We start from the raw sequence: 25,604 nt of genomic DNA, 5'->3' as shown, positions 1-25,604 counted from the left end.
TTTTCATGGATTTTTTTTTCTTTCTAGTTTTCAATGTTTGAAGTAAGTAATCTTTCTGGAGACTTGATTTCTCAAAAGATAAGGTTGGTATTTTGTGGAGGTGATTTGTTTTAAGGGTTTATTTTTGTTTTAACTTCAGAAACCAGATAGCAGAAACTTTTGTGCTTTAAAGAAATGTCAGGTTTAGTTGCTCCCTTTCCTGAAAACGCAGGTGGGTTTTTTTTGTGTGTACACGTTCCCCCTCAGACTTATTGATTCATCTTTCTTCTCAATTTGTTTTTCATTTGTATCTGGCTGTGAGAAAAAACTTTGAGAAACTTCATGTACTTTTCTTTAAATTGAAAAGAAGAATGTTCAAATAGCAGCTCAGGTGGAAACTTGACTTTGCCCCTGCCTGTCTCATTTTAACTTAGTATTTTGACTTTAAAATAGATTTAAATACGTTTAGCATTTTTATAGAAAAGTGCTACCTATTCCTTTTGACGATGGAGAACTAACTAAATTCTGTAATTAGTACAGTCAGAACTGAAGAGTTCTTCCTGAAAAGCTGTATTCACACAGGAGGAGTTTGCCTAACGCATTTTTCAGTTAAATTTTAAGAATTTGTTTCCTGTTGAAATTTGCCACAGCATGGTACATAAGAAAGAGCATTCAAGAAGGTGTCACAAGGCCTACATTTTCCAGCTCCAGCTGCACCTCAAATGAATTGTGCAAGAGTTGAAAGGCTTGCCCAATCTTAGCTATTTCTATGTGTGGAAATTATATATTGTCTGATATACAGAGAACATTATTCAATTCATTTTCTCTAAATTCAATGTTTTTAGTAGCTCATTGAAGATCCCTGGACTATGTCTTTGTTGTTGTTCAGGGTTCTTCTATATATACATGGACAAAGGGATGAAATCTAAACTTCTTAGCCTGGTTAAAATCTATGTAACTAACTTGTCTCATTAGTTTCCACCAAGAATGGGTGATGTAAACACATGAAACTTTTCCCCATACCTTGAGTACACTAGACTTTCATGGCATATGTTATTCCCTCTACATGGAGCCTGTCCCTATTTATCCACCTGGTAAATTCCTTCTCCTTGCTAGATCTGGATCTAAGGTCATCTTTCTAAAAGGCTTCCTTTGTCTTCCTTCCCCAGGCCAAATTAATTGCCACTGTCTTGGTTTCCCCATAACATGCATACGTTAACCATCAACCCTGTTCTCTTTTTCACATATGTTGCTTATTTATGTGACTATCTTCTCTAATGTATGAGTTCTTTACAGGGGGAGAATGCGTTTTATTCATCTTTGTATGAATAAAGCTTCCAGCCTAATATCTGAAATGTAATACACCTCAGCAATTATTGAATGGATGGATGGATTGAAACCTAAATCAGAACAGAAGTAAATAGAAACAATTTGTGATTAAAAAAAAAAAAAAAGATTATTCTAACTAAAGATGGTGGACAGAATAAATGACCCTTAAAGATCCCTTGGAGCTCTCTATCAATACAGAACTTTATTATTTTAAGCATCTTTAGGAGTGTGACAGTGATGATGGGTGTGACTTTCCTTTTCTGAAAGTTTTTGAAAATCAGATAAATTACTCAGTTCCAGAAATGTTTTCATGTAGTTCCTGTTAAGAATGAACTCCAGGGCTGCCTGAAATATTTGTAGATTAACAATAATACTCTAATGATCAGAAACATTACAGCCTTATCCGCAACGCTCATTGGAGGGTGGACCCCTGATGGCAAACCCAATGTTTGATATTCACTTTGTCTCTTTAAAACAGTGTTTCACTATTGTAATTACCTTTTCTCCTTAATTGCTGTGGAACATGGTTTTAAGTACAGAATCATTTGATATAAGAGAAATCAATGTGTCTTCTTTATGCATTTTCGCTTACCTCACCTATATCTTATCAACAACAACAAATGCATCTTGTTGCGGAGAATTTTATTGAAAATCGTTTGCACTATATTTATTCACTTACGCATTTATTTGAATGATTGATGGGTGAAGCAAGTAATTCCTGAGCATCAACCGTATACCTAGCATTGAACTAAATATTAGTGGGAAAGAGACTTATGTAAACAAAAATGTATATAAATGTAATAAACTGAGAGGCAAAAATTGTGTCGTACAAGGAATACAGGCTTTAGAACTTTGAAGGTGGCTCTGTACCCTAACTTTACCCCTTCTCACTTAAGTGATCCTGAACAAGGCTTGAATCTTTTTAATTATCCGTCGCCAAGGAAAAACGGCTTCATGACGCCAGAGTACATTTCTTGTTTATCTCATGGATCATTACATACATCCTCAGTACATGCCACAATGCCACGAACATAGTTTGCTCCCAAGTGGTATAAGCCAAAAAACTACCAAATCCAAAGTAAGCTTGGGAGAGGGGGTTGCTGACTGAGTGGAAAGAGTCAGCAAAAGATTCAAAGTGATAATATTCAAATTGATTCTTAAAGATTTAGCAGGATTTTTCTGTACAATTATGATATGGTGACAGTGATCGTGATAATAATAACAGTAACAATAATAATAGTGAGTCATGAGTAGTGTGCGATAGGCAGTTTTAGGACATTTTGTGTATTAAATCATTTAGATCTTGGAAGATTTTATAATAAACACTTTTCTAACCCTCGTTTACAGATGAGAAAACTGAGGCACAGAGACTAAGACATTTGCCCAAGAACCCTTGACGAGTACATGGTTGATCCTGGATTCAAACACAAGCAGTACAATTGCTGTCTTTATCTAACTCTGAACTATCAGCAGCTTGCCTCTCTTTTTTAGTGGATGCCATTGAAAGCAATACCGTGTTTCCCCGGAAATAAGACCGAGTCGGACAATCAGCTCTAATGCGTCTTTGGGAGTAAAAACTAATATAAGACACAGTCTTATTTTACTATAATATAAGACCAGGTATAATACAATGTAATGTAATGTAATATAATATAATGTAATATAATATTATATAATATAATATAATATAATATTATATAATATAATATAATATTGGGTCATATTAAGTTTTGCTCAAAAAGACGCATTAGAGCTGATTGTCCGGCTAGGTCTTATTTTGGGGGAAACACAGTAGCAGTGATATCTCCCAATTTCTGGAAGTTGGGGCTCAGCATGTCTCCTATGTGGGTAAATGCAGAGTGGACACAGGTATTATGAGGCCATGAGTCTGATCAATATCCTCTGAGACAATGTACTCTAAGGGCTAGCTGGTCCAGGCCCAGGGAACACACCATCTCACGCTGTAAAAGGGCCCAGGAGACTGCATTACATTAGACTTTAGAATGACAGAGTAGTAGGGGGCACAAAGGGAATATTTTTTGAGTTAGCGTCATTATCCATACAGACGAGGTAGTTTAATGCACTACTGTATGTGTTTATGGTGGCCTTTACCTAGGTTTTGTTTTGCTATTAGATGTCAGGGATGAAGACTGACAACATTCAAATAAAAGTCTCCGATCCCTGGGCCCAGGGAATTCTCATTGTTCAATCACACATTCACTGCTTCATCAACATTTCTAAATTTTCAGCTCCAAAACATTGGGCCTTCATCACTAGAAACTTTTCATTTTTAAAAACATATCTTTTCTTAGAGACATAAAGTATTTTTAAAACTCAGGTGAAATGCACATAAGAACAAACAAAGCAATTGTGTGAATTCTCTTTGCAAACTCATAGACTAAATTTTCTCTACTTCTGGAAGACTGAACCCTATGCAGAATTTTATCTTCTAACAAGGTAGGACATCACCAGCTAATATAATACCTGTGTAGGAAGAAATTAATTTGGGAGTTACTTTGGTTAAAACCTGCACTGTTGGTGTATAATTTGATAATTCATTTAGAAAATGAATCCAAAACCATCTAAGATATTTTTAATAAACATGACTGAGGTATAATTTACATATAATAAGTGGCCATATTCAAAATTTACAATTTGATGCATTTTGATAGGTATATATGCTAGTGAAACCACCACCAAAATAAAAATACAGATAATTTCCATCACCCCTGAAAGCATCTTTATTCCCCTTTTCAGCCCTTCCTTCCCCAACCTCTGGGTCTAGGCAGCAATGGATCGACTTTCTGTCACAATATGTTAATTTTTATTTTCTAGAATTTTATATAAGTGGAATTATACAATATGTGCACTTTTGTGCCCATCTTTTTTCAACTGGAATAATGATTTTGAGGTTGTACAGGTGGATCTTGTGTTATTTATCCATTTACCTATTAATGGACATGTGGGTTGTTTCCAATTTGGGGATATTATGAAATAAGAAACACCTTCCAACTCATTTTATGAGGCCAGCATTATGCTGATATCAAAAACAGGCAAATATATTATAAGCAAAGAATACTACAGACTAATCCCTCATGAAGATAGATGTAAAAGTTGTAAATAAAATTTTAGCAAATGGAATCCAGTACTATATTAAAATGACAACACATCATGAACAAGTGAGGTTGATCTCAGGAACAGAAGGTTGTTTAACATTCAAAAATACCATATCAAGGAACTCAAAAAAATAATACTCTCAATAGATGTAGAAAAACATTGGAAAAAATCCAATATCTGTTAGGTGGTGCAAAAGTAATTGCGCTTTTGGCAATTATTCTTAACTTTTCAACTTTTTTTAGCAATTACTTTTGCACCAACCTAATATTTCTGATTTAAGAAAAACTCAACAAAGCAGAATAAATTAGAAGGGGCCTTCTTCAACTTAATAAAGAGCATCTGTGAAAAAACCTATAACTAATATGAAGTAAAATCAAAAAATGCAGTGAATGTTTAAATAAGAAAAATTACAGTAAAAGACACATTGCCATTAATCCCTCTCAAAATATTCCTTGCTTTAAACACACTTATCCCATCGTTCTTGCCTCTTTCTGAAGCAGTTCTGGAAGTCCTCTTTCGTGAATGTCTTTGTTTCATCCTCCATCATGAACAACGCGCTGTGCCAACACATCACTTCTGGTATAGCAATTTCTGTCAAATAAAAACATTACAGTGTGTCCTCATCCACCTTATTCACCAGATCTGGCACCATACAACTTCTGGCTCTTCCCCAAAGTCAAAGTGACCGTGAAAGATAATTGTTTTGAATCGATTCAGGCAGGACATCGAAACAGCCACAACAGCGCAACGAAAGACACTCACGAAAGAGGACTTTCAGAACCGCTTCAGAAAGTGGCAAGCACGATGGGTAAGTGTGTTCAAAGCAAGGAAGAGTATTTTGAGGGAGATTAATGGTAATGTGTCTTTTAATGTAATAATATTTTAAAATTTAAACATTCACTGTATTTTTTGATCACACCTCGTATCACACTTAATAGTGAAAATCTGAATGTTTTCCCTTAAGATCAAAGACAAGACAAGAATATCTCAACTATTTTTATGCAATATTGTACTGAATAATCAATGCAACATCGTTAGCCAACAAAAAGAAGCAAAGGAAAAAGTAAAACTGTTTTTCCTTTTCAGATGACATGATCCGATCTGATAGAATCTACCAAAAAAAAAAAATAAATAAGGAAACTACCAAATTGGTGAGTTTAACAAGGTTGCGGATAAAATGTCAATATACAAAACGCAATTTTATTTCTACATACTAAGCATGGACAGTCAGAAATTGAAATCAATAAAGCAATTTTCATTTATAATAGTATAAGTATGAAATACTGAGGAATAAATCTAGTGAAAGATGTAAAAGAGCTGTACATTGAATATTAGGGAATATTGCCGAGGGAAATTAAAGATGACCTAAATAAATGGAGAGATACATTACTCCTGGGTTGGAAGACTCAATAGTGCTGTTTATTCTCTCTAAACTGATTGAGAGATTCAATACAATCTCTATCAAAGTTCCAGTAGGAATTTTTGTTGACATCAACAAGCTAATTATAATATTCATATGGAAACTCAAAGTAGCTAGAGAGTTAAAACAGCTGAAAGGAAGAGCTGCTGTAAAGATGATAGTTGTGTAAAGGTAGACAAATAGATCAATAGAAAGATATTGAGAGCCTAGAAATAAACTATACATATAAGGACAATTGATTTTTTACAAAGTCACACAATTCAGTAAAGAAAAGAGATGTTATAGCAAATGGTACTAGAGCAATTGAATACACATATGCAAACAAGTAAACTTGGATCCATGCCTCTTACTATATACAAAAATTTACACAAAATTTATCATAGACTTAAATATAAAACCTAAAGCTACAAAAATTCTCAAATAAATCAGAGGTGAACATTTTGTGACCTTTGGTCAGGCACAGATTTTTTTTTTTTTTTAATTTGCCACTAAAAGTATGAACCATAAAAAGTTAATAAATTGGACAAAGACACCTGTGAAAAGAATTAAAAGGCAAACTACAGACTAGGAAAAATATGTGCAAACATATATCTAATTAAGGACTTAAATCCAAAATATATAAAGAACTCTCAAAACTCAACAGTAAAAAACAAACAACTCAATTTCAAACATAACCAATAGATACTACCAAAGAAGATATACAGAGGGCAAATAAGCACATGAAATGATGTTTACACCATTAGTCAGTAGGGAAATACAAATTAAAATTATAGTGAGATATAACTATCCCTCAATTGGAATGGCTAAACATTAAAATGACTGACTACACTAGGTGTTGACTTAGATTTAAGGGGATTGAAATTCTCATACACTGCCGGTGGGGGTGTGCAATGATACAACCACTTTGAAAAACAGTTTGACAGTTTCTTATAACTGAAAACATGCACCTACCATGTGATAACCCTACTCCAATCCAATAGAAAAGGAAATATATGTCGGTACAAAGACATATACACAAATATTCATAGAGTTTTATAGCCCCAAACTGGAAACAATCCAATTGTTCATCAGCAGATGAATGGATAAATAAATTATAGATAAAAAATAAACTTACAGTGTTAATATTACTCAGCAATAAAAAATAGAAATTGAACTATTGACATGTGCAATAGTCTAGATAAATCTCACAAGATATGTTGAGTGAAAAAAAATCAGACAACAAGAGCACATATGATATCATTTGTATACATTTCTAAAATATGGAAACTAATCTAGTGACAGAAAGCAGATCTGTGGTTGCTTTGAGATGGGGGAGTAGGAAAGAGTTTGAGGGATAGAAATTATAAAGGGGCATGAGGACACTTTTGTGGGTGACAGATATGTTCATTGTCTTGATTGTGCGAATGGTTTCATGAATGTATAATACATATGCTGAAACATCAAATTGTGCTCTTTAAATATTTAAAGTTTATTATATTTCAGTTGCATTTCAATAAACTGCTTTTTACATATTCCTTAGTAGTTTCCTAACACTTTTATAATAAAAACAGAAATCTTAAATGTAACCCTCATAGTCTGACCTCTGCATTCTTCTGCGGCCTCTTCCCACTTTGGTGTTTCCCCTTGTTTGTTGTCTTCCAGCTATTCCGAGCCTATCTCAGTCCTTCCTACACACCTTGTTTCCTGGTACCACATGTTCTTTGTATATTCTCTTCCCTCTATTTGGATGTTCTTTCTTCCTTTATTTGTCCAGTAATTTCCCACTCATCCTTCTGATTTCAACTCAGTTATCACTTTGCCAATTATGCCTTCTCTAACCACCTTTATTAGATAAAATTCCCCTATATGTTCTCATAGAGCCTTGTGGCTCTACCTAAAGCACTCGTCCCAATCTGCCTTCCCCATTGGTCTGTAATCTCCTTGAAGCCAGAACTGTATTGATCTGTAGTTACCACTATATCCCAAACTTACAGTGCCTAGCACAGACACAGGAAATTATCTGTTGGATAAAAGAATAAGTGAATAGTAATTGGGAACCAAAAACGGGAAATGAAGTAAATGTATTAACATCATGAACCTAGCAAAGACTTTGTAATAGTCAGATGCTACGTAACAAATTTAGCAAACACAATTCAGATCTTCAAACACATTGTACTTGAGATTGACTGTTCTTATAATGAAGGAAGAGAGCACCAGAATTCTTATGACAGAAGTGATTCACACATTGTACCAAAAATGGTTTTCTCACAATGATCTTACAGTGGTTTAAGCAAATAGGAAATGAAATCTACTTAGTCTATATTTATAATTTGGTGTCATTGGGACTTTAACTAGCATGCATCCATCTTATTAAGAGAACAAGAGGTAATTGTCATAATCTTAAATCTATGGTACATAGCTTGAAATTGTAAGAGAGATCTGATGTCTTCACAGTTGTGGTTGAGCAATTGTTTCATTGAGAAATTATTTCATTTAGTTTGGGTATGAGAGCCCCTGCGTGCAATATAATAGTGTGGTGTTCTTCAGGGTGAGTCAGTCATCTCATTTAGTTCTTGCAGCTAGAAGAGCTATCTATTGTTCAGATGAAAGCAAGCTGATAAAGAAAATCTATTTGTAGTAGAAAAGCACAATGGCAATATAAAGCCCCTTAAAATGAGCCATGTTTTTGACATAGATTTCTCATGAATTGCTGCTCTCAGAGTTGAACTCTGGTTTAGTAGATTTTTCTTTCTTTTTTTTTTTTTTTGACAATGAATAATTTGTCTTTGTTTCACAGATGGGCAAACATAGTATAAAAATAGAATTAGTGATTTCACAGGAATTTTGCTATGTTTGGTTGACACGTATTTGAAATAAGTTTCTTGGATAGTTTTGGTGTATAATTAATGCATGAATTTAAAAAAATGAATGAGTGAGCAAATGATTGTTAAGCATTCATTAATAGTTTGTGTAGACCATCGAAAAATCAACAAAACAAAAAGGCAACTTACAGAATGGGAGAAATATTTGCAAATCATATATCTGATAAAGGTTTAATATCCAAAATACATACAGAATTCAAACAACTCAGTAGCAAAACAAACAATCTGATTGAAAAATAGGCAAAGGATCTAAATAGATATTTTTCCAAAGAAGACATACAGATGGCCAACAGATACATGAAAAAATGCTCAACATCACTAATCATCAGGGAAATGCAAATCAAAGCCATAATGAAATATCCCCTCTTACGTGTTAGAATCACTATCTTTAAAATGACGAGATACATGTTGGCAAGGATGTGGAGAAAAGGGAACACTTACACATTGTTGGTGGAAATGTAAATTGGTGCAATGCAGCCACTATGGAAAACATTATGGGAGTTCTTCAAAAAATAAAAACTGAAACTACCTATAATGCCTATTATCCAGCAATCCCACTTCTGGGTATTTATCCAAAGGAAATGAAAACAGCATATCAAAGAGATATTTGTACTCCTATGTTTATTGCAGCATTATTCAAAATAGCTAAGGTGTGGAAACAACCTAAGTGTCCCTCAAAAGACAAATGAATGAGAAGATGTGATACATATGTTCATATGCATATCTATATGTATATATATATATATATATATATATGTGTGTGTGTGTGTATATATATATATATATGTGTGTGTGTATATATATATGTAATGAAATATTGTTCTGCCATAAAAAATAAAAAAATATTGCCATTTGCAACATATATGGACCTTGAGGTATTAATGCTAAGTGAAATGAGTCAGATGGAGATAAACAAATACTGTATAATATCACTTATATGTGAAATCTATAAAAGCTAAATTCATAGAAACAGAGTGCTGAATGGTGATTACCAGGGGCAGGGGGGAGGGGGGGGCGGGGGAGGGGATGGAGAGATGTTGGTCAGAAGACACACACTTTTCGTTATAAGATAAATAAGTTTTGCGGACCAATGTATAGTATGTTGATTATAGTTAACAATTCTGTACTGTGTACTTGAAAGTTGCTAAGACAGCAGATCTTAAGTGTTCTCACCACAAAAAAGAAATGGCAATTATATGAGGTGATGGAGGCGTTATTTAATGCTACGGTGGTAGTCATTTGGCAATATATGTATATCAAATCATATTATAGAAACTATACTTACACAATTTAATATCTAAATTATATATCAATAAAAAATAAAACTTTTAAAACATGAAAAGTATAACTACAATCAAAAACAAAAGAAATGTGTTAAAGAACTGAAGACAGAATTAGTAAATGAAAAGGTATCTGAAATTTCCTACAGTACAGTGAAAGCAGCAAAAGAGATAAAAAAAACATAAGAGAAAGGGACAGTAAATATATATCTAATTTCAATTTAATGGGAAAAAAGGATAGAGAACATGAGGAAGAGAAAAATGAAAGTGATATGCCTTACTTCCTTTTTTTATTATTATTGATTAAAGACACGAATCCTTAGATGCAGTCATCACAAGAAGACCTAAACAGGATACTTAATCACTTGAATCTCCAAAACACTAAAACAATGAATAAAGTTTATCAGTGGGAAACAACTAAGCACTTACAGAAAAAAGACAACTGGACTAATTCTTCAGAATACTGGAAGAAAATAGCTGGCAACCTAGAATTTATACTAAGCTAAATTATCATGTAAAAAAACAATAAAAAATCAAATCAAATAAAAATAACACCTTCAGACAAATCAAAATCAGAATCTACCAGCAGAGTTTTGCTGAAGTATCTTCAATAAGATATTATTTATGGAAAATAAAAAAGAATCCCATAAGGATTTTTAATGGAATTTTACATTGATAAAAATATAAATTGGCTATTATACATTAAAATTTAAAAATATGTTCATACCCTTTGCACCAAGAATTTTTCATCTCTAAGTTCTAGCCTAATAGTTTTGTCAAGGATATGTGCAAATATTTGTCCACAAGAACATTTCAATTTTTCTCATAATATTGAAATCAGAAGTATTTTTTACCCTTAACAAGAAAAGGCTTAGGAAATATGCCATGAAATATTGAAATCCTATAACATATTAATAGTGGTTTTGTAGGAAGACATCTGTCTGAAAGTATGGATAAGTATCAAAGGTATATTACACTCAAAAGTAGCCTATACTATACACATTTTGAATATAATTTTTGGAAATATTACAGGAGACATAGCCTTTAAAATATTAAGATTACTTATCCCTGATAGTGGAATTGTGAGTACTTTCAAATTGCCTTTTTGTGCCTGACAATGTTTTTAAATTATTTCTACACTAAACTTTTGCTTTTGTACTTGAACAAAAATATAATAAAAATATATGCTATTTTTTGGCTCTGAAAAAATATATATATTAGGAACTTTGATAAATACTTTCACATATGATATTTTAGTTAATCCTGAGAGGAATCCCATAATATACATGTTATTATTTAACAAGCCTTCCCCTTTTTTGATGGATGAGTAAATTAACTGTCAATGAGATTAACTGACTAATTCAAGAGTTACATAAGTTTCAAAGCTAGGGCTGAAACCCAATACCCAAATTTATTCTTTCAACACTGAAATCAAATTTGGTGAACAACAATACCTAAGAAGAATTCTTTTTCATTTGATTTTTCCTATGAAAGAAATTCTCACAGTTGGTGATATTTTGTAGTTGCTTTTTCAAAATGACAATAAAGGTGAAAGTAAATATCATGAACATTCTTAGAGGCAAAATTTTTACTTGCCTTATTGAAGCTGAGGACAATTATTATTTGAAAGCTCTTGCTGCTAAAACAACTTGTCAAAATTGATACTGAATCAATGGGCTGGCATTTTCTTAATAAAGGGCGTACTCTTTACAACTAGGAAATGGGGGAACGGGGGCTGGATTCGGAGACAAATAAAGGCCTATAGTAGTTCACCTAGGGCCTAGGTGGGAGCTGTGGAAAGCCTGGCTTAACCCACACACTTCATTTGTTCTGTGTTCATTCATTTATTGACTCAATCATTCCAAACAACAAATAAACAAGAAAACTATTTCAAATAAAAGTCAAACAAACATACTAAGTATGACTCAAATAAAGGTCAACCAGTCACTAAGTGTGACTAGCCCAGAGGCGTTTATACTTGGGAGTGGAAATGGAGGACTCAGAAATTACAGAGAACCTGAAGACTAGACAATTATGGGGAAAGCAGGATAAATATTGGCTTCAGTTGTATGAGGCCTGACTCTAATACAAACCCTCATTGCAGTTGTGCGTTCCTCAGTCAGAGGGACATGAGAGGGCTGAGAAAGGATCTGGGGATTTTGGGGGAGAGTAAAAATTGTGAAAAAAGGTTAATAAGTTAGAATTGTTAAGTCTAAAGAGATTAAACATATTGGATCTAATAGGTTTATTATTTCCAGTTAACTTTTATTGAAACAAAAATCATTGAAATTTACTGAAACAAAAAGCTCCTCCAAATTACTGTGTGCCTAGTACAAACCAGATGAGTGCCAGAAATATTGAAATACATGATCTCACATAAGCTTTATCACAATCATATAGCATCACCACCTCTTTATAGAACAGGAAGTGACAGTTCAGAGATATTAACTGAATGTGTCTGATGGTTCACCATAAGATTGGGGGCTTTAAGTACATTTATTAGTACTTAATTATATATACGTTCCTACTGTTAGGAAGAGCTACTGTTAGCCTTTATTTCATGGCATTCTCTTCGATTAGGTTGCAAACTCATTGATAGTAGAAAGACCTTCATGTACCTCTCTGCTTTATGTATTTCAGGGAACTCAATGATAAAAAACATAGTTTATGACATAAACTTATTGGTGAATGAATTACACAAAAACATCTCTATTAAAGATTAAATGAAGATAAGAGGACTTCAATTTGCAGTGAAAAGGAGGAGAGGTAAAGGAATATAAAGGTTGAAATCACACAGCAATTAGTGGCAAAACCTAGTGTGTCTGATTGACTCCAAAGTTCTTAGGTTCTCAGAATCAACCATACTTTCTTCATAGGAATCACGGGGAAGAATTCCTTTAAAGAGTTACTAAATAACAAACCCTATTAGGGAAAGTAAGAGACGTGTTAGCTGTAAGTAATAAGCAAAATGGCCTACTTGTTAAGAACTCGGCTCCTCAAGTCAGATTGCTTGGGTTCAAAATCCAATTCTCTCACCCACCTTAGATGTTGTCTAATTGTATTATTATTTCCAATATTCTCTCCATCCTCCCTGTGAGATGGTTATCCTTTCTTACCTCACTGGCATCAGGTTTGGCCACATGACGTTCCTTGGCTAACAAAATGTGGACAGGAAGATGTTTTTAATGTCTGAGCAGAAATATTAAGAGCCACTATGTATTCAGCCATTCATCATTTTCCTTCTGCCATGGGGATGTCACGTCCCTGATAAGGCTGCTTTTCTGTTTATGGACTAACTTGGGTTAGAATCACAGTCAAGCAGCGAAGGATATCTAACACGACGAAAAAAAGAACCTTTGTGGTTGAAAGCCATCAGGATTTTTTGTTAGTCGATTCATTTGACTAACTAGTATATAAGTTTTGTTAGCCTGAGCAAGTTACTTAATCTCTCTGTGATACAATTTCTTTCTTTCTTTTCTTTCTTTTTTTTTTGTAAGACTGAGTGGTTTTAGTAATTAAATAAGTTAATGTAGATAAAGTACTTAAGCCAGTACTATGCTGATAAATGTTTCTTTGAAGAAAAAAAGTTTTGACCCATAGTGTTTGCTAGTTTATCTTGTGTAAGCACTTCTTCCATGGCTGATTTCAAGCTACCAACATATCACTGAATGGACAGTTCAGAAGAGGTGCAATCAATTTGCTATTAAAAGTAGGAACTGGTTCTCGCACACTGTTGAATTTAAAATAATGCACATAGCAAACACTATATTAGAGCATAATGGATATTAAGCACTATAGACGAGTTTATTTTTTGAAGACAGGTGACTGAACGAAATGGCTTCTCAAATTTCCTTTACAGCCTTAATATCCTATATTTGGAAGACAACTCAGAGAATGTCAGCACTGGACGTAACTTAGAGATGCTCTAGTATACCCATTTCATCTTAATAGACAAGGGAATTGAGGCTCAGAGAGGCTGAGTAGCTTGCTAAAGTCATACAGTCAGTAGGAAGAAACGCTATGGCTCCTACTGTCCAATACACTCTTTTCCCTTCCAACATGACCCATCTCTTTTTAAAAATTGCCATGGAAGGGATCAGCAGAGAAAGGAAAAAGATGGGTAAATAACCAATGCGTCTCAACTTGTTCCCTTTTCTGGTTAGGAATAATCATAACAATACTAAAAGATTAAAATTAAATGCTGGTCACATTTATTGATGATTCTGGAGTTTTTTTTGTGTGATTATGAGTCCGTTTTGAGGAAAGTTGTCACTGGGAAAAATGGTTAATAGTATGTAGTTATGTATCATTGTGCAAAACTGATGATTATTAGGAAGAACTGTAAATGTTGCCAACCATTGAAATGTCTAATTAAAGGTGGCTTTTTTGACTATTAAATGAGTGTATCATCTCCTGGTATTCCCTAGTAATATCTCCTCCTAAAAATATTGCAGTACACCCCCAAGCAGTATATTTCCAAATTAGTGCTTTTCAGACTAATAATGTAGTGTGTTCATATCTTAAGGTAACGGTGATTCATTTTTTTTTAACCATAGTGTTTACTGGCTGTAACTATGGAATACATTGTCATGGAAACCACATTTCTTCCTCCCCCCACTTCAATTCACCCCAGAGCTATTGAGAGACAAGAATTAAGGAAAAGCATTTTGTCAGATGCATATGCCAGATAACAAATGAGCACACACAGAGGTGTGTGTGTGTGTGTGTGTGTATGTGTGTGTAGAGGGAGAGAGTGAGGAAGGGAGGAAGAAAGGAACTCTCACTGATTAAAGTTAAACAATAAAAAATCAAGGAAATTAAATATACATTTTCCTTTATTATTATTTTTTTTTCATTTTGCGGTCTCAGTCTAAACCAGCACAATTGGAAAATGGAAAATGAACATAGCAGCCTTTAATGCTGCCCTAGAATAGGAGGTCAGCCTTAGTTTGGGTAATTCATTAGGGAAAGACTGTGTTAGATATTATTGGAACATCACAATATAGAGCATACAATACTTTTAGGGTGTTTGAAATCCAAATTATAGGCTAATGAATAAGGGAAATATTGTAGAACTTTTTTTAGAATCCATTCTCCTTTGGAAAAACAGCAGTAATTATAGATGTTTTGTAGGTGGAAGTGCTCTCACAATCACACATTTTATGGTAACATAAAGAAAATGCTAAGGGATACACTTAATCTGTGAATGTGACTTTAAGATTCCATGGAAGGCACCAGACACCAGCTCTGCTCCTAAAATGTGATCTGCTATGGTTAAGGCCTCCTGAGCCACAGCAATCCCTAGATATGAACTGGATTGAAGCAATCTTGGTTATTAATAGAGAAACCAACTAGGTAAGAACTTCTGCACTTAGTCTAAGAATCCCAAAGCCTGAGGCATAGCTGCCCTCTGGAGTTAGAACCTGATTTGCCTCAACTTCTTTTAAGAGGTCTCACTTTTGAAGGCAGCACCCATATTCCTCTCAACAGGGGGCTGATTAAAAATGTAGATTCTTTTATATCCTCCTAAGAATGAGAATGTAGGGTTAGGCCTGCGCACCTTTTTTTTTTTTTTTTTAATGAGCACCCCAGGCAATTCTGATACAATCAGGTTCAGTTTCCACTTACTTGGGACTAGAGGGTGCGGTATTTTGGACAGGGACAAGTGAAAAAAAGTATATAGGGCATTGCATTTGACTTGACAATTTGCAGGTCATGGTTTTTTGGTTCTTACTGGAACTTTGTAAGACTGAAGAGTATAGTGTTATTGGGGGCTTATATACATTTAGAATACAAGTGGTCTGGCATTCTGGTGGAATTGCATTAGGAGGACATGGTTCTGGCAGTTTGCTATGGATGTTTAGGACTATGTTGTTGCTGTATTTCAAATGGGATATAGGTTCAGTGACCAATTAGAAAGACTTTTGAAACTACCATCTTCATGTGAATATGACAGGCCTGACCCACCTCAAATAAATCTGAAGATGCTTTTGGAGAAGTATGCCATGTCTCCTCTGAAGTTGCTTCTTAAACTGTTTTCCACCACTGTTTTTTTTTTTTAACCTCACCTTAAAGGTGTGTTGATTGTGTGACTTGGGCAAATGATATAACCTTTAGGGTCTCAGTTTCCTCCAGGAAAAGGTGTCCAATAACATTTACCTCTCAGGCTAAGACAGAAGATAAGCTATGTAGGTAAAGAGCAGCCAGATATCACCACGGCTTACTACAGAAATGTGTTGTTTATCATCTCTAGTCTTCATGACAACACTGCAGAGTAGGGGTTAACAGCCCCATTTACAGATAGGCAAACAGAGGCTCAGACACTGTAAGTGACTTACAAACCCACACTCATCACCAGGACCAGGGTCTGATACCAAACTCTGATATCTTGCTCTCTTTCTACCAACCATATGAGGCATAATACCAAGCACTCTAGTGGCACTCAAAGGATGCTAGTTTTATCCACTTTCTAGTCTGTACCTTTCCTACCACTTTTTTTTTTTTTTTTTTTTTTTTTGTCTCTAAGCAGTTTTGCAGCTGGGTCAGCCACATGCTGATATGTTTTGGTCTTTTGCAATTTTGACAGCCTCACTTTAAAAAGAAGAAAAGAAGGAAAAAAAGACACACACACAATAAAACATGCACCAGTCCTGATAGTCATACTTCCGGAACAACATAAATACTTCTGGGGCTTCTGAGACATTAATGTGGGGAAGCGGCGGACTCTTCCTTTTTGAGTTCGAAAAATGTCTTATCAGGCTTGATTCTGAGGTTGATTCTATAACCCAGGGAAGGAGTGGGCTCGCTGCCCCAGAAATCAAAGGCCTCGGGCCCCAGGGAAACCATTTCCAGCCCACTTCTGCCTCTGCCTTAGATCCCTTTGCTGGCCATCAACCCAGGCACGCCTTTGTCAGAGGGCAGCGAGGATGTGCCCAGCAGGTCTCCGCGCAGCCCTCCCTTTCTCAGGACCTCGGCCTCAGAGGTCGCCCACATTCGGGCAGCAGCAGCAATGAGAGCTGAGTGCGAGCTGTGGGTCACGTCAGGGCTGGGAGCCCCTGCACGCCTCCCCCAGGGACTCCTCAGTGGCACACAGCGCGCTGGCGGGCTGGGCTGGGCTGGCCAGCGCCACGCTCCTTCCCTCTCGGCCCCTCCCTTCCATCCCACTTGCCCGGCCAGCGCTCCCCACGGTGACTCTGGATTGCTGCAAGCCACTGGCTTTTTACCAAATCTGGAGCTGCAGTATTTTTTTTTTTTTTTCCTTCAGAGAATAATTTCAGCCCCCTTCAGCTCCCATGACAATCTTATGTGACTGGGGAGAGTAGGCGGGCACATCCTTTTACATGCTAATGCTGCCCCACCTCCTTTGAACCCTCCTCGAAGCGCCTGGCTTCCTTTGATTTTTATTTATTTATTTATTTATTTAAAATTTTACCTCCCCCAAATTTACCATAAGGGGGAAAAAACCCCATCTTGGTTCTGTCCCTACCCCCACGCTTCATTCCCCAGGGAAGGGAGACCCCGAAGACGCTTGGTACTTGCCCTCAGCTTTGCTCCTACCCGGGCGCTGGGATGGCTGCGCTGAGCGCAGGGGGCAGCGATCGTAGCTGCCGCTTGGTCTAGGCTGTCGCTCCATGTGCCGGGCGGCGAGCACCGTGTTCGGGTACCCCAGCAAGCTGCCACTGCCGCAGCCCGAAAGGAATGTCCCCTGTTCTTAAGGACCCTGACTGTTTTACACCAATGATTTGCCACTGCAAAGTTGCTTGCACCAACAACACTTTGTCGTTGATGTTTGGATGCAAGGTAGGACGAGGTTCATGTCTTTTTAATGCATGCTGCCTCCTTTGGGGGTGCGAACAATTCTTTTGTTTGTTTATATGTCTGCCTGTTGGGAGCGTGACAGAAGCTAGGACTTGCTCTGCTCGACTTGCTCTGCTCTCTCTGGGAGCTGGCTGGGTTTGGGGGCCTTGAGAGTACATTCATTTTCTGGTGTCCGATGTTGGGTTGATACCTCGGTTGTCACAGGACCCCCTGGTCTCTAAGTGTACAGAGGCTCCCAGAGCAGTTATGCTTCGGAAAGGGGGCGCCTGGGGTGGCTCTCTGCTTGGGATCTCGTTATGCATTCCCAAACTCCTCACAGGTTACCAGCGCCGGGCGCCCTGACCCACGGGACCCAGGTCCGTCGGCGTTAGCTGGGGCTGTAGACGTACTTGAGGTGAAATTGAACGGATCAATTTGCATTGTGGCACTTTTGAAGCTGAGGAGCTTATTTTTATTTTAGACAGCAAATCTGAAGCTAGGCTCCTGTTGCCCCCAATCGTGTATTTTTCTCTGAGCTTATACAATCCACTTGAAATCAACACTCAGAAATTTTATCAAGAGGTGGCGCAGTTACTCAGTGAAGTTTCTAGTGAATAACTGTCCCATCCCAGATTTTTGTAAAGGTGATTGGTGTTCCCAAGGAAATGAGGTTTGAAAATTTTTGAACCAGGGTACTACCATTCATTGCTCCTTGTCTGAAACTTTTTGGGCTGACTCCATGATGCACTTCCTCCTGAAAAGGTACACAGAACTTGGCATTTGAGCAGCCTTTGCCCGTGAGTGGTATGAAAGCATGTCCCTTACTCCTAGGTACACACCTTCACTTTTTTCCATTGTGCAAAGCTGGCGGGTTTGTCTAGACTGTATAAAACACTTTTGTGGCCACTGTGGTGACTCTGTAAGGAGAAAGAGCATCATCTGAAATAACTGAAAATTCACATTTGGAAGTAAATAATCACACGATCCCTACTGTTTTGAAACACAACACCAGCAACTGGATTCCACAGCTGGCAAGTATCTTAGGCAGTAAAGTTAATGAAACATACACATTCAACTTCATGGATAGTCCTCAGAGGGGGTGTAGGTTTAATGGAAAAATTGGGAGTCAGGAGCATGAGTCTTATACTTGGTATGCCTGTAGAATTTTCTCTCTTTTCTGAGCCTCAGATTTTATTCTACAAAACGAGAGGTGTGGATGAGATGACCCTCCACAGCTCTAACATTCTCCAATGATGTCTTTCATAAAATCATTTAACATAAAGTTACTGCTAGAGATTTATGTCATTTACTCAATACAATAGGCTGTACCTTACCATCTGTTTTTATATATATGTGTGTGTGTGTGTGTGTGTATACAAACACATATATACACACACACATACACCCACACACATACACATATATGATTATACTAAAGAGTAGCTAGATTCTCTTTTTGAAACCCCTATAAAGGTCTTAGAGTTGATGAAAGTTTGTGTGTTCATCACTGACAGGAAGATATATCTGAATGAACACCACCAATAACTAACTTGTTAGCTCTTTTCCTCGCATAAGCTGCCACCTTTCCTCCATGCTTCTATCCACTCACTCTTCTAACTGTATTCACAGCAGCATCTTAGCAATGGCAACTGTTTAAAATCCATTTCCATAAACTTACAAGACTTGCTTTGCAGTGCTAAATGACAATTAACAAAGGTGAGTTGTTTTCAAGGGAAATTAAACACAAACTAATAATCAAATAAGATAAGTTATTAGCATGTAGAATGTTGTTGAATATGTATTCAACCCTTGAAGCTCATTTTCAAAGAGGTTTCTTTTATGCTGTTAAGTTTTCCCCTGATTTTTAGACTGTTGGAGGGAATTGGTATAATTACAAGCACACATTGTTGTTGTTGTTTTGAAGGCTGGGGAATTACACTAATTTAAATTCCTTTAAGTTCTCTTCCTTTTGGTGTTCTGGTTTCACAAAGTCAGTTTGTGAGAAAACCATGTCAACAGTGAAACACCTAAATCACAGGTGTTGGTAGACATTGTTCTTTGGAAAGTAAATCAAGTCTCATTGAAAATTAAATAATACTTTTAGAGAGTTTGTCTCATTCCATTTTGTCAAGTATTTGAATAAGATAATCCTTAGAAGCCCTATATAATGGGATTGATAATTATATTAAAACTATAATTAACAGTTGGTTTATCATAGACTGGTTGATGTAAGGCTTTCACCTTAGAATCTTAGGTATGAAAAGAATAACAGAACATTCTAGTCTAGCCTTTTTCTAGTGAAATTGTTCAACACTACCTGGCAGATGATAACAGAAGATAATGTAGAAAACTTGTATATCATATATGCCTGGGTTTCAAAACTAGATGTACCACTTACTGGATATATAATTTCTCTAAAGTTTCAGTGTCCTCATAGGTAGAAAGGCCACAGTAATAGCTACTGCATTACATATTACTATGTCATTGTGAGAAATACAATTTAAATGACTATGTACGCATCATCAAACGAATGATACTTTTATATGACCTTCTTTTTTGTCATAGCTCCATTAGGGGGCTCATCACTTCTAGGAGGAACCTCTTTCACTTCTGATAAATTGTTAATCTTTGCTCTGAGCTTGATCATTATTTCTCTTAAAGTTACTTTTATCTATGGTAGGTGTTTATATAAAATGTAGGAAACATTTATATATTGATAAAATATTCACAAGCGAAGTGAGTTCATGAAAATTAATGAAAACTTTATGGCATTCGTCCATTCAAGCAACCAATATTCATTGAAAATCCAATAAATGCTCAACACTGCAGATGTGGCAATAAACAGCTCTTATTCCCCCATGATCGCAAATGATGTGTTAGATGACTATACCAATTATAATATTGATTTAAGGAAAAAATATATATAAAATAAGGATTTCAGCTGAACAATGAAAGTGGAATTTAAATAATTGTTAAAAAAATAAAAATAAAAACACTTATGGAAGGTATAGATGTCAAGCCTCAAAAAACTCATGCTATCCAATATTATTGAATAAGTTTGAAACTAAAATGATTAGGATTGATATTTATTTTCTTTCCTGGAAGAAACTGAGCATGGCAAAGTCTAAAATCATGTTCGTGTGTAGTCCAGACCTTGTCAGTTTCCAAATAAAAAAAAAAAAATCCATTTATACTGTTTGTTCTTAGTATCCCAAACCTAGTAATGGCTTGAAGGGTGCTGAGTAACTTGAACTTTCCAGACAGAAACCCCAAATAATTTTATTTTGTCACTTAGCAATCTCCAGCCTCCCCTCCCCCTTGCTGTATTCTGGCTGTCATTCAGTTTAGTTAACTGACTATGTGACTTATGACTATAAATGTGACATGTCCTTCTGTACTAGGCTCTATCCCAGGCACTGTGATAGTCATTAGAGATACAAATGTAAGTATGACGCTGTTTTTTCCCTTCAGGAATTACAAGTCTACTGAGGGAGGTAATTCTACTCCCTTCCCTAAAATACAGAAAGCTCACTGCCCCACCTGACCTTAACATCTCATAAGAGAAATCAAATCAATATTGTTGTTTGAAAAAGAGTTTTCTTATTATATCAGTCCTTTTTTTGCCCTAGCCCATATGCCATTACCATATGATGCTGCTTTGGGAAGACTTTCCATGGAGAATGAGGTCTTCTGAAAGGCTTTTTCCCTCTCATAATCATTTTTTTGTATGTGTTATTATCTTTAAAAAGTCATCAGCTTTACCTTTACTTAACTCTGTTTTCTCTACCTGTAGAAATCCAAGTTCTGAATGTAATTCCATGACCCAAACTATACCGGTTGTGCCAAAAATAATGTATATATGTGACTTGTATTCATCTTTTGTTATAGGTATATATTGAGTGTTACAATTTTAATAGTTTTTTCCTTTCTTAAAATGTGTATATATATATATATATATATATATATATATATATATATATATATATTGTTGGCACCCTCTGTGTATTGTTTCTGTTTCTGTTCCCTTGCCCATAGCTGCATTACCAAGGTCAGAAGCCTCTGTGATTCCCCTTCCCTTCTTTCTCCCCCTTCAAGTTACCATTTCCCATACAAAAAAAAAAAAAAAAGCAATATTTGTTATCTCCCCTAATAATCTAAAGTTCTTTATAAAGTATAATGTTTTCTACAATTATTCCTTTGCTTTTTTCCTTCTTTAACTCAGAAGATGTTCTTGAAAACGTTTCGTATATATCTTAGGGAACCTCTCCCTTTCCTCTCCATCCACTCAGTAGCCATTTGTTAATATAACAGCTCAACAGAATCACACCGTCAAACTCTTAGGCCATATAAGGTGCCTTTCATATACTGTTTATACTGGCGGATTAGCATAGAGAAAAGTTCTTGAAAATGTTGTAGAGTCCTGAAACTTACTTTTTCCAGGTAATGTTTAAACATTGCATAAACTTCCTCACCCATCACAGCAAAGGAATCATCTGGTAGAAAGCAACCTCCCTCTTGTCTATATGACTCTCCCCAAAGAAAGAAGAATGAGAATAAGGAAAGGGTTGAAATGAAAACAAAAAAGAAAAAGAAAAACAGAAGAGAGAATCAAAAGGTGAAAGGAATTCTTACTAAGGAAGTAAAGAGAAGGGAAAAAAGAACTCAGCTTGATTAAACATCTACAAACACTAGACACTATCTTAGGTGCTTTATGAGTGTGCTTTCCATCTCCAGAGTGATCAGGCAAACAAAGAAAGGAGGGGAGGAAGGAAAGTAGAACAGGATTATGGGAGGGAAGGAAAGGGAAGTGGGCTGTGGGATCCCAACCTCCAGAAAGTACTTCTGTAATCTCCCAGTATCAAAGTGTCTGTCAGCACCTCTCTGGTGGACAGTTCCCTGAAACTAGCTTTCTCCCACCTTTCCCAGGATTCCATTACTTGCCAGAAAGTCTCCTGGTGAAGTGTTTTTGTTTGCTCATTTGTTTATTTACACGTAGCCAACTTTGTTATAAAGGAATGGTGGTCTCAGAAGATTCATTAATCGATATACCACTACGTGTATTTTTGTCATTCGTAGGACAGTTTTTTCTATGTGAATATTTTTAAATTTGCCGGTGTCTGACTTTTGGTGGGGTTTTGTTGTTGTTGTTGCTGCTGTTGTTTTGTTTTGTTTTGTAACACGTGTTCATTGAAATAAATTAAAAAAGCAAACAAAAAAGGTTTAGAAAATACTATTATTTCAGACCACTAAAGATAAAAACTGTGAACATTTTAGTGGAATATTTTTCTGATACTATTTTATTATTCTTAGTCTACAGATAATGCATTTTTAAATGTAGTCGCAATTATATTGAATTTACTTTTGAGTGGTTTACATTTATATTAGGATTTGTGTGTGTGTATATATATATATATATATATATATATATGTTAATAGCTGTATAACAAATAACAATCCTTATCTTTGGATATTTAAGGATTTTTTGTTTGTTTGTTTTTCCATCCACACTTTGTATTATTGAAAGAAAAATAAAATACTTATCTTGGAGAATCAGTATTTTTTTGATTTGACATTATTTCCTTTTGATAGTCTAGAATAAGTAGAATTACTGAGACATATCTTTTAAATATTTTAAGTCTCTTGATAATGGGTATTGCCAAATTTATTTTAAAGATGGCTGTATAAATTTGCAGTGACAAAAATGACTTTAAATGTCATCACATTCCCCAGCTTTAAACACTTTTTCTCTACTTTATGGATTTATAAATAAGAGATAGTTTGTTTTCTTGTGAGTAAAGTTAAAATTCTGTTAGACCTTGAATGAATAGGAGTCCCATGACTACATTGGTATGTCCAAGTTTAAAAATATCTAATATGCAAAAAATCTAAGTGTTCATGTTCAACATGGGTACATTAAGGTAACAGTTGTTTACACTGTCAAGACATAAGTCCTTGTCCAAACAAATACATAATAACCTGCTACCATGTGCTAAATATTGTTTAAATGCTTTCCAAATGTCAACTCACTTAATCCGCACAATAATTTTAGAACTGGGTATAAAAGTTATTTCCATGTTAGAGATGGGGAAACAGGCATACAGAGTTTAAGTAATTTGCCTACATTTATATAGCTTTGAAGTAGTAGAGCCAAAATTTGAACCCAAGCAGTTATATCTACAACCTAAACACATTCCAGAATTAACTATAGGGCTCTTTCAAATAACAACTTCCTATAAGTGCCTTTAAGTTAGGAGTCAGTTTGCAAAAATATAATTTATACCTACCTTTTGGGGAATAAGTCTGAATTTGAATGCAAGGCACACTTTTCAGAGGACTCAGCCTTATTGTAAAAGCTTTTCTGCTTCTTGAGAGGAGGTTGATCTAATATACCATTTCCTATAGTATTCATGTTCTCATTTCCCGCATAAGGTTATTAAACCATATAGACAGGAGGTGACTTTCTCAAGAATACACAGCACATCACAGAGCCATAGCTAGAACCAGGTCTCCTAATTTCTAACTCAGTGTTATTTTTCTATGCCATGATCTCTAACTATGAAGTAGAAGTTCTGAGAATCAAGGTGAGAGAAGAGAAACTGACAAGATTTAGCTGCAAAAAGCAGGGAAAATAACACCTTGCTTACAGGACTTGTAAGGATTAAGTGATATACCACATATGGAAACATTTAGCACAATGCTTGGAATGTGGTAAATATTCAAATTATATTTTTGTCTTCCATTTTTTTTAAAGCCACTTTGCAAACTGGTGAAAAAGTTGGAGATAGTTGATAGTCAATTGAACAGTGTTTTTCAGTCAAGTACTTTGAAATTTATTCACCAGTAAATGAGATGTACTTTAACCTGCCAACACATTATTAAAGTGTTTTCATGCCCCAAAAGGCAGAATCCAAAAGTTTACATAATTCACACCAAAAAAAAAAAAAAGCAAGCAAAAAATCCTAGATTAAATCTGACCCAGAAAGAGAAAATGAAAAATGAGCTAATGAGTGAAATAGGTGCTGAGTGTCCCAAAGAAGCAGGTTACGTAGGCCTTCTGTCCCATTTGACAAAGTATACTTGCCAGTTCAAGGTCCTTTTCAAATTTTATTTTGAATGGTAGAAAATTGGGGAGGGGGGCTAAATATCCACAGATAGGGAGGGTTTAATGTTGTGCAGTCAGTAAAATGCGTTCACAAAAAGGAAAGTTAATCATAGAATTCAGGATCTTGAAGAACCTCACACTTAATTTATAGTTGTCATGAAGCCTTTGGCCTTCTACTCATGGACCTCCAGGTGAAGTTCCAAAGTCCATATGGTAAAATCATCCCCAAATCCCTTCTGAATTAAATTACCTCCATACTCCTGTGGCATCCAATACTTAGTGCTCTAATCTTAATTATAATATTCAGTTGTAAACTTATTTACTTATTCTATTTTTCCATATAAACTGAGCTCCTTAGGGTCAGGGGCCATATTATATTTGCTTAGTACAGTGCCTAAAAGATCCAGTCAATAAAACGGTGCCTGTTTTACCCAAGGCAGTCATTAAATATTTGTCAAATGAGTGAGTGAATTATATAGATGCTTGTAAATGTTTACTGAATGAATCAGTGAAAAAAATAACGTGTATTTTGTTATAATTGATTTGTCATTTTCCTGTAGCAGTTTGTCTCTGAGAACTTCTTGTGCTATCAAACTTCCTAGAACTTATGTTACCTGAAATAGGCTAGACATTACTCAATGGATTACCCTGTTGTGACAGTTAATTTTATGTGTGAACTTGATTGGGCCTTGGGGTATCCAGGCATTTGGGCAAATGTT

General features: G+C 35.6%; 1 protein-coding gene across 12 annotated transcripts in view; it reads left to right on the top strand.

The window, feature by feature from the left end:
• The window catches only part of DLG2 (discs large MAGUK scaffold protein 2), a 1,874,701-nt gene that overhangs the window by 726,223 nt on the left and 1,122,874 nt on the right, over window positions 1-25,604 (top strand). For 2 of the 12 annotated variants that reach the window (XM_033121667.1, XM_033121665.1), the window contains exon 1: window positions 17,460-17,786. The exons of 9 other annotated variants lie outside the window; for them this stretch is intronic. In XM_033121667.1, coding sequence (XP_032977558.1) covers window positions 17,685-17,786 — 102 coding nt within the window. In that variant the 5' untranslated portion in view covers window positions 17,460-17,684. Of the gene's footprint in view, window positions 1-17,459; window positions 17,787-25,604 lie in introns of those variants that run through there. One more of the 12 variants, XM_033121669.1, reaches the window with a different exon arrangement.

This window comes from Rhinolophus ferrumequinum, chromosome 11 (assembly GCF_004115265.2).
Source record: "Rhinolophus ferrumequinum isolate MPI-CBG mRhiFer1 chromosome 11, mRhiFer1_v1.p, whole genome shotgun sequence".
Lineage (NCBI taxonomy): Eukaryota > Metazoa > Chordata > Mammalia > Chiroptera > Rhinolophidae > Rhinolophus > Rhinolophus ferrumequinum.
The sequence above is the reverse complement of the archived record's forward strand: the minus strand, read 5'-3'. Positions and strand labels throughout refer to the sequence as shown.